This window comes from Condylura cristata, unplaced genomic scaffold (genome assembly GCF_000260355.1).
Source record: "Condylura cristata isolate star-nosed mole 26May11 unplaced genomic scaffold, ConCri1.0 scaffold00002, whole genome shotgun sequence".
NCBI classification, from domain to species: domain Eukaryota; kingdom Metazoa; phylum Chordata; class Mammalia; order Eulipotyphla; family Talpidae; genus Condylura; species Condylura cristata.
In genome coordinates this window covers 43,180,292-43,190,392 of record NW_004567103.1, presented here as the reverse complement: position 1 = coordinate 43,190,392, position 10,101 = coordinate 43,180,292, and the positions used below count along the sequence as shown (strand labels likewise).

General features: G+C 37.6%; 1 protein-coding gene across 1 annotated transcript in view; it reads right to left on the bottom strand.

The window, feature by feature from the left end:
* The window catches only part of CHN1 (chimerin 1), a 154,011-nt gene that overhangs the window by 104,616 nt on the left and 39,294 nt on the right, over positions 1-10,101 (bottom strand). Inside the window, exons 2-3 of the mRNA XM_004674510.2 lie at positions 8,302-8,340; positions 5,143-5,198 (exon numbers count right to left, since the gene is read on the bottom strand). Of these exons, the coding sequence (XP_004674567.2) occupies positions 5,143-5,198; positions 8,302-8,340 (95 nt within the window). The remainder of the gene's footprint in view (positions 1-5,142; positions 5,199-8,301; positions 8,341-10,101) is intronic.

The window sequence follows — 10,101 nt, the reverse complement described above, 5'->3', positions numbered from 1 at the left end:
GACTTGGTGATGGGAAACCCGCAGGGATTACAATTGAGATGGAAAAAAAATGTACAAAATGATGTAAAAATAAACTTTTGTAATAAAAAAAAAAGTGCAAAGTCCCACTTGGTGATGGGAAACCCACGGGGATTACAAGTGAGATGAAAAAAGAAAAAAAAAGTACAAAATGATGTAAAAATAAACTATTATATTTTTAAAAAAGTGCAAAGTCCCTAAATCCACTTGTATACCACTTGTATAATTAGCACCTATTTCTATGAATAAGCAGTCATTTTTATTTAAAAGACCCATCAACTTATCTATTGTGTAACTTTTCTCCTTTCTTTTCTACCTTTCAGCAGTAATTAAATTCTGATGCTTTACCTCCCATAAAAGGTAGTGGCTATTAGTGCTTAAGGTTCCAAAACCAATCCCTGAAAGACTGGAGGCTGAACATCAACTGGTTTCTCTTTCATATTTCTCACTCCTAAGAAACCAGTTATTCCAAACCAAACACTTCTGGGTGCTGTGGTGGTAGGTGTGCTATGCTAATGCACCTCTCAGTAGGTGTGTGCCTACCTGTTCCCCTATAGTATATACAGTGCTGTCAACTGATGTTTGCACAGCATTTTTTTAAATACAATGGTGAGGATTAAATGCCCTTTAATTAGCATCTGGTGAAAACAAAGATGCTGAACACTACAGATATTAGTCAAATATTGAAACAAATTATCAACTGCTAATGAATATATGCATTGACTTTATTCACACACATTTAAACTTTATTAAACTAGTTGATTACCTTATTTGAATGCTGTGAGGAAGGTTAAAATGTGTAAGAGAGTCAGTCCACCCTAAATTCTTTTGCATACCAAGCAACACTTTTTGCTCATCGATTTGCCATTTAGAGTATGACAGATAATTCAACAGAGTGAAAACAATGGCTCAAGGCTTCCTCAATTTAGGCAAGTAAGTCTCAACCATCCTAATGCTTTTCTGATGACTCTGACCAGTGACATAAAAATATGATATTGATGTTTCTCAGGGAACAGCAGTATTTAAATCACATCACCAAACTAAATCAAGAGGAATTATTTTCAGAGATGCTGAGAGCTATTAGTCTTCGCAGTACTGTTATCTTTGCAACAAAATGGATCACTAGAAGGTGATATACCTGCTTAAGCCCTTTAAAAATAAGCCTTGCTGATTTGTTGTCCCTTAGTTATGCCACTGCTTTAAGAAACCACCATAAACTCACTTTTGCAAGGGCTATGAAATTATTAGTCGCTATTTCTATACAAGTTATAAATGAAGTCCCAAAATATAGCCACTCACATAGTTCTTGAAAAGAACTGAGCCCAAGTAGAAACTGAATCCTTCTTTCTCCTTAAGAGTTATATATTTTATCACTGTGATCCTCTTTTCACACAATTGACCTCCACTGGCCTGCAATCCACTGCCTAGCTGTTGCTTCTTTTTTAAAATTTTCCTCAACTTTTTTTTTTTTTAAGATTTATTTATTTGTACATACAGATCAGAGGCTGTGAGAGGCTTCACCAGTGACAGAGTGGGGAGCAGAACAGGCAGATCGACGAAGTACACTGCTGAGGGGAGCAGCGGGCGGGTCAGGAGAGGTCTGCCTCGCCATGTGGTCTCCTCGGGGCAGGCGGGAATCGAACTCATACGGAAATGGCGTTAGCTTCTCAGTGCTGTGCTTTAAGCCGCTGCGCCATCAGGGAGGGCCCCTCAACTTTTTTTTTTTATATCCCCTTTGTCACATCTTCATTTGTCTCATCTCAAATTCTTTGAAAAAGGAAACATCAGATATTTCTCAATAAAGATAATTATGGCCCTAATATTTTAGGCCTTTTCACAGATCTACTGCCAACATCTCGTTTCAGCTACAAGTTACAGGCTTAGGGTGAACTGGTGATGGGAAGTCCACAGGGATTACAACTGAGATGGAAAAAGGCACAAAATGATGTAAAAATAAACTATAATTAAAAAAAAACTTTAAAAAACTCATTGTAACCAATTTTTTTAATTAAACATTTTTTTTAAAGATTTATTTATTCATATAGAACTGGGGTACAGGCCAGAGGAGTGGTGGGTGAGAAGATTCACCAGAGACAGAGTGGGGAGCAGAACAGACAGATGGACGAAGTACACTGCTGCGGAGGGGAGCAGTGGACGGGTCAGGAGAGGTCTGCCTGGCCATGTGGGTCAGCTCCCTGGGGGGCGGGGGGAGGTTGAACTCATGTTGCAATGGCTTCAGAGACCTTCATAGTGCAGATAATGCAGTGCTTTAACCCATTGTGCCACCAGGGAGAGCCCCATTGTAACCAATTTTAAGGACACAAATCAAGGGATAACTTTCAAACAATTTTCAAAGATATTTTTCTTTTGATTGATTATAAATGAAAAAAAGAAATAAATTGACACTAAGTATGTCTCAGTGGGGGAAAAAAAAGTTACAGGCCCTCCCTGGTGGACCAGAGCGCTAAAGCTCAGCACTGCAAGCAAACCACAGCCACTTCAGCATGAGTTCCATCCCCACCCTCCCTCCCAGGTGACTCACATGGCTGCGTGGCAGACCTCTCCTGACCCCCCACTGCTCCCCTCAGCAGTGTACTTTCTCGATCTGCCTGTTCTGCTCCCCTCTCTGGTGAATCCTCTCACCGCCCCTGCACCTCTGGCCTGCGCCCCAGCTCTGTACCCATAAATAAATCTTTAAAAAAAAAAAAGTTCAAAAAAGAAATGGAACATTCTATTGAAGAACTTTAAAATGTCCCACTACATGTAAAATTATTTTATACTCCTTGATTATGGCACATAACAAAGAAGTGCAATCATCATCACATCCAAAATATGTGCAGACTGGACCTCCATCTATCTGTCTTTAAACTGCAACAGCATTTTAAAAAGATAATCTCATCAAAGCCCTATTTTTGGAAATTGGTACTCTTTGCTGTTAATTATATACTTTCAGAGTTATTCAATCTGTTTAAAAAGAGATGTCACAATACCAAAATCCATTTCAGCATTTTTTTAAAACAAAGTAGAAGCAATTCCTTCTTTTTAATAGTTTATCATCTAACAAAGGTATTCTGATTCCATGTTTTGTAGTATAAAGTCTATATTCAAATTTCTCCAACTGCTCCCCAAATGTGAGGCACTTAAGAAACTATGAGAGGATGGATGAGCAGGCAGACAGACACGCTAGGGCCCAGCAAGGGTGGGAGCTATATCTGGCTGGTAAGTCCCCTCTGGTCTCAACTTTAGAATGATCTCACTCACCACTTACTTCCTGAACACAAAGGACACTAAATAGAAGCCCAGGATAATGGTCTTACAGATAGTACACATTCTGACTGTCTGAGTAAAACCTCATAAACAGAATTAAACATTTTTGGCAGAAATATTATCCAGATGATGTTGTGTTATGTCTCAGTGCATAACTTTATGAGACCATGTAGCAGTCTCCTATTTGGGCACTGACTGTGTTCATTCTTGCTCTGGCAGCATTACTTCTGAGTCCTTTCCATTAGCTGAAATTAAAGACTGTAATTCTAGGCTCTCCCTGGTGGTGCAACAGGTTAAAGCACCACATTATGAAGCTCTCCAAAGCCACTGCAGCACAAGTTCAATCCCTGGCCAGGGAGCTGACCCACATGGTGTGGCAGACCTCTCCTGATCTGCCCACTGCTCCCCTCAGCAGTGTGTTTCAATACATTTGCCTGTTCTGCTCCCCACTCTGTCTCTGGTGAGTCCTCTCACCCGCTGTCCCTCTGACCTGTACCCCAGTTCTGTAAGCATAATAACTCTTTTATAAAAAATGTACTTCTTTTAAATCTATAAGTTCATGTTAATATCCAATCAAAACTCAATACCACAATATATTTATTATTTTTCCTCATTCAATATTTCCTAATAACTCTGGTACCCCAAATCTCAGTTAACTCATTTGCTCAATCCCATGGCACACAAAGTAATTTCAGAATTTCTCCACAACTACTACTACCTATAATGAATCTACTAAACATCACTAAAGATCTTTTCGTAGGGTTTTGTTCAAGTTGGAGCAGCCAGATTAATACACATACATCAATCTTTGGTAATTACATTATGAATTTGTTACGTTTACTTAGTTCTATTTGTATTCGGCTTGAAGGTTTGCTTTTTCCCATTTTGTTATTTGAACGCATGAAACATTTTCATTTTTCAAAAGTCACAACCCTGTGAAAACCTATCCTCAGAGAAGTCTCTTTGTACAATGCTTTTTTTCTTATTTTCTCTTCCTCAATACTGAAAATGGAACATAATTGCTCTCAGTCCACATTAGCTCACAGAAACATTTATTCTGTTTAGTATAATCTTTATTCAATTAGCCTCCTATCAACAGACATTTAGGTTTTTTTCCAATAGTTTACATATAACCCTACAATGAAAAAAGTCGAGCATATACGATTCCATATTTCTACTGGCACACCCATAAGACACTGCACATTCCTCTGACTTGGACTAGTAAGTCCAAATGCTGGAAGAGCTTTCTCATGACACTGGAAAACAACACATTGCTACCAGCAATATGAGAGTGTTTATTTCCAAGCAGCCTTTGCTAACTAGTTATATTCTAAGCCTCTGAATTTTTACCAACCTGAAAGGTAAAAATGGTTTCTCTGGGAGTTTAATTTGTATTTCTCTTATTAATGAAGTTGAACATCTTTTTATATATTATCATGTTATATCTTTTTATTTGAACTCTTCACGTTTTCTGATCATTTTTAAACTCATGATTAAAACTTTTTTATGGAAAAATTACTTCAATCATGCCACCATGAAGACTTCAAGCTTTTTTTTAACAAAGTAAAGTACAAAAGATGGAAAATGGACTATGCATGAATTAACTGAAAAGAATACTAACATAATTTAAAACTATACTGTCTGATTCTATACTGTGTTCCAAGCAACCCATTAAAAGGTGTCAGCTATTTCAAGTGAAAGAATGTTAAGAAAAATGCAGTGAGGTAACAATTCTATGATGTCAACTAGCATAAGTGGTTAATCCCACAAATAATCAAGCCATTGGCTGAAGACAGTCAAAGTTTGGGAAACAGATCAAAGAGAGACAATCCACTGTAGCCTCTTCACTACACCCACCTCGTTAGTACAGGTGATTCTTCGAGGATGAGGGGCTTCCTGTTGCAGCTGATATACTGCAAGAAGGTAAAAAGTACATGTCAGTTTCATTTATGTGGAGCTTCTAATATAAAAGGAATCACAAATTGGATACTTTTTTTATGTTCACAAGAAAACTGTATTGCAGTACTGTTTGCTATGAAGTTAAAATTATTATGAACAAACCAAATAAACCAAAGAAAGTAAACTTAGTGGAAATCCAGGCACAAGCACATATGGAAAAAAAAAATCACAATCCTCACAAATGTCTTTACCTTATAACCAGTAAGTACTAGACGTGTGGCCCTGTTCTCCGTAGTTCGGTTATTTACTTTCCCCAATTATTTGTGGATATATTACGTAAAGCATGTCTCCAATATAAACCAATAGTGGTTACATAGTTTTAAAGTACATTAAAATGTCAAGCAAAAATTAGGATTTATAGGCTAGAAGTATCAAATGCACTTTCTCCACTATTTCTACTGTAAACATCTCTGTTCAAACATAATTTCTGCTAAAAACAAAATTTCTGAACCAAAGTTGCCACTATCTATTCAACTATGGCAAATGAAGTAAAATAAAAAATTCCAGATACTGAAATAACTTGCCAAAGAGGTTAATTTTTAAATCACCTGAAAATGAATCAGTGAAATTTACAATGACACCATGACCTTCTGGTTCCATTTTAAGTTTATTAGTTTGAACTAAAGAATACGTGAAATTGGGCCCTCCCTGGTGGAACAATGGGTTAAAGCACTGCACTACGAAGCTACTGCAACCACTGCAGCACAAGTTCAATCCCCAGCCGAGGAGGTGACCCACATGGCGTGGCAGACCCCTCATGACCTGCCCACTGCTCCCCTCAGCAGTGTATTTCAGTCGATCTGCCTGTTCGGCTCCCTGCTCTGTCTCTGGTGAATCCTCTCACCCCCAATCCCAAACCTCTGACCTGTACCCCAGTTCTGTATGCATAAATAAATCTTTAAATAAAAAAAGATCTTAACTCTTAAAACCAGTTCACCTAGGGTCTGACTGCATACTGTGCCTCAGTTTGCTCGTTTATAAAACAGTGGTATCAATTTAGTATGTAAAAAGATTACATACTTAGTATATATGTAAGACAAACTAGTCCCTCAGTAAAGACTGGTTATTATTACATGTAAGTGACTAATATTAAAATAGATGCAATTCTATTAGTAGAATTTGTTCTCAGGATGCATCTTGAGTTCATCACCAAAACATAACACCAGGGCAATGCTATACTTTCAAAGCACACAACTTTACTGTTTAAAATTAAAAAATAAACAGAATACGCCCTCATTTAGAAATGTTTAATATTCCGATAGAAATGTATTCCATTGTATTTCTTTTTGGCTGCAAAAATCACCAAGAGGGAATACATTAAAATTGTTGTAATACCCATACTTGATTGTGAGAGTTTTAATAGGAGAGAGTTTGTCCCTGAAGGGGTCCAAGCTCTTCTTTCCCACAGTTCTTCACTTATGACATGAAAGATTCCTGTTCTAATTCAAGCAATAGGTGTCAAAAACAGTACAACTGTATTTGTTTAAAAAGAATCCTCAATTTAAGACTTCTTGCTAATTATATATCTTTATTGGTTTGTATGCGCAAGGTTTTCAAATAAAAATTTTAGCAGCTCAAACCAAAATTGAAAAGCACAACAAAGACATTGTTAAAATAAGTTTATTTATAGGATCACATTGTGAGGGTCCTCCCTGGTGGTGCAGGGGGGTTAAAGTACAGCACTATGAAGTTATCCACAACCACTACAGCAGGAGTTCAATCCCCAGCCAGGGAAGTGACCCACAGGGCACAGAAGACCTCTCCTATCTCGCCCACTGTCCCCTGAGATCCTCTGATTTCAGTGGATCTCCCTGTTCTGCTCCCCACTCTGTCTCTGGTGAAGCCTCTCGCCGCCCCTCAGCCTCTGGCCTGTACCCCAGTTCTGTATGAACAAATAAATAAATCTTAAAAAAAAAAAAGTTGTGCAAAGCATAAATCAAAGCAAAGAGAACAAGAATAAAGTGAAAATCAGAAAAATGCTGAGAATGTTTAGTAGGCTTCCAACCAATGATATTATGAGACAAAATCTTTAGGAGGTCAAGAACATTGTGTATGTTCATCGAACTACACTGCCCAGAAACAAAATGGCCACAGAGCGTGAAAGGGGAAGCATCCATGGTAGCGTTTATAATAACTGTTCTTAGTTTGCCTACCGTAATTAACCAAAGTGGCAACCTATTAAAATAAAATTATCTGATGTTCTGGAACATAAACCAAATATCCACCTGAACTTCTGATCCTTTAAGTCAGCAATTTCATCAACCTACAAATATCAAGATTTTGAAAATAACCTTTACAAAGTTGTTAATAATCTGTATCTTACATACAGATTTTCAGGCTGCCTAGTCAATTCTCACACAACTACACAACTAACAAAAACTTACAATACTAGTCTCTGCAATAGGTCATTCACAGAATTTTAAAAACTACTCATTATCTTAAGTCTATTTCCCCTTTTAAATAATCCCGACTATCTTTTATTTAGTGATATTAGTATTCTCTAGGAAGGGGAGGGGAGGTGAAGATTAAGAACTTAGATAGCCTTGAAAATACATTTATACTAATGAAAAATTTAAAGAGCAAAACAATTCAAATGTCTCCCTTTTATATGTGGCAAAGCAATTCCTAACATAGATTACTTCGCTTTTTGCATCTTTTTTATCCATTCATTCTATCAACATCTTGACAATCATCTAATATATTCTGTTTTCATAGAAACAATCAGCATCTGAGAATAATTAGGTTGCTTGAATTCTAAGTTTGCTGCTTCTTGCTCTAGGTTTATAAACAAGTGGTCTCAAGTTCTACCACATGGAACTCCAGTCCGTACCAAGAGATGCAAGCCATCCTAGAAACACAAACCACACGGAGGTTTTCTAGAAACTCTCTTGTTTCTCCATATTTGCTTTTTCTTTGGAATTTTGTACAAAGCCAGTTGTGGATTAATTTTTCAAAAGTATAAAATCTCATCAATCTTTATTAGCTAATGACCCTAATATTTTTGTATGACTCAGAAAACACAATGTCCCATGCAATTTAAAATTTTTGTATACTTACAGTAAGATTTCCAAACAGGAGGTCTATATTCATCTGTATCTGAAAGAATAAGCATCATATTAGAATGACTATATTTTAAATGAGAGATTTTAATCATTCATTCATTGAATACATTTTGCTGAGGTCTCTATGTACTAGGTGTTATACTAGGCACAAAAGAGCATTCAAAAAGTTTTTATTAATATTTACTTTCTTGGAATGCAGTTTTACACAGATGCTCAAAGAAAGTTATTTATTTACGCTAACATCCAGGTAACTTTTACTCCTGGTACTCAAGTATTACAACCAGTGAGGGAATAATGTTTGTTTCATCGGGCTTTACGCTATGATTATTTCACTGAAATATCCCTGTTATCATGGGAATTTTCAGTTGCTCTGACCAGAAAAATTTAATCCTAGGAAATGCATGTCTGTACTTTTTAACCATTGCAATAGGGCATTCCACCGTGACATTAGGAGAGAAGAGCAGTAAGATGCAGATCTTAGTTTACATACATCCCAGACAATCAAAAGCAGGAAATGAGAAACAGGTCAGTGTAAGAGGGAGCCACAAGGAACACGAGGTGAACACTTGCCCTTCAAGCCCATTTTCCTCCTCCACTTCAGTGAAGATGCAGGAGATAATGTGAAGAGGCAGTGAAAAGAAATGAAATACATAAACATGAGCATGAAGGAATCTAGGAAAGGAGAGAGGCCAGTGGGGTCTGGCTACTCATCAGTTAAAGCGCAGGTGCAAAGTTTATACAGAATGCTGAATTTAACAGCTCCACTAACAATGATGAAAAACTCAAAACATTTAGCACCCAAAGCTCAGCCTTAAAAATGCAACCTCACTGCAGTTGTGGTAAGATAACATAGAACACACAACATATATAGCATTGTAAACCAACACTAACTGAAAAATAAAATTGTATATAACCACTTAGGCCTTTGACAAATAGACCAAAAAAAAAAAAAATGGGTATAAAAATAAAATGTAACCTCACACTTCAATTGCAACATGGACCACACAAAATGCGTTCAGTCAGAGGGCTTCAGCAAGACTACCAAAAGTAAGTATAAGAATACAAAAGGGAAATTCTAAGTCATGTAGAAATTGTTGGGCTCCCAGTGGAAATGTTCAAATATGTTTTCTTAAGGAACACATTTTTACAATTCTATGAATAATGAATGAAACACGGCAGCCAACAGAGTCAACTCTCATTATTGATGATAGCTATATTTTATATTCACCTGGAGCACTGAATTAGGGAATGCTGAACCACCACTCCTGGGGAAACACAAGGTCGGGTTCCTGCATGCCTCTGTTCACAACATCTCATCAGTTGAAACTGTCTCATGTATGCTTTTCTTTAGAGACATCTTATTTTGCTTATATTGTTGACTCATTCCTTGTAACTCACCACACCATAACGCATGCCTCAATGAAGCTTATCTAACATGTATTTTCTCCATAGCACATATCTCAGCTGTCTTGTGCCTAAGAACACTAGGTAGATAGCACTTTAGCACTGTACTTGGGACCCATTTTAAGCAGCAAAATACCAACTTAAAAAAAAAAGGCCCTCCCTGGTGGCGCAGCGGGTTAAAGCACAGCACTAAGAGACTAAGGCCACTTCCCCATGAGTTCGATCCCCACCTGCCCCGGAGGTGACCACATGGCATGGCAGACCTCTCCTGGCCCGCCCGCTGCTCCCCTTAGCAGTGTACTTCATAGATCTGCCTGTTCTGCCCCCGCTCTGTCTCTGGTGAATCCTCTCACCATCCATAACTCTGGCCTGTACCCCAGTTCTGTATGAA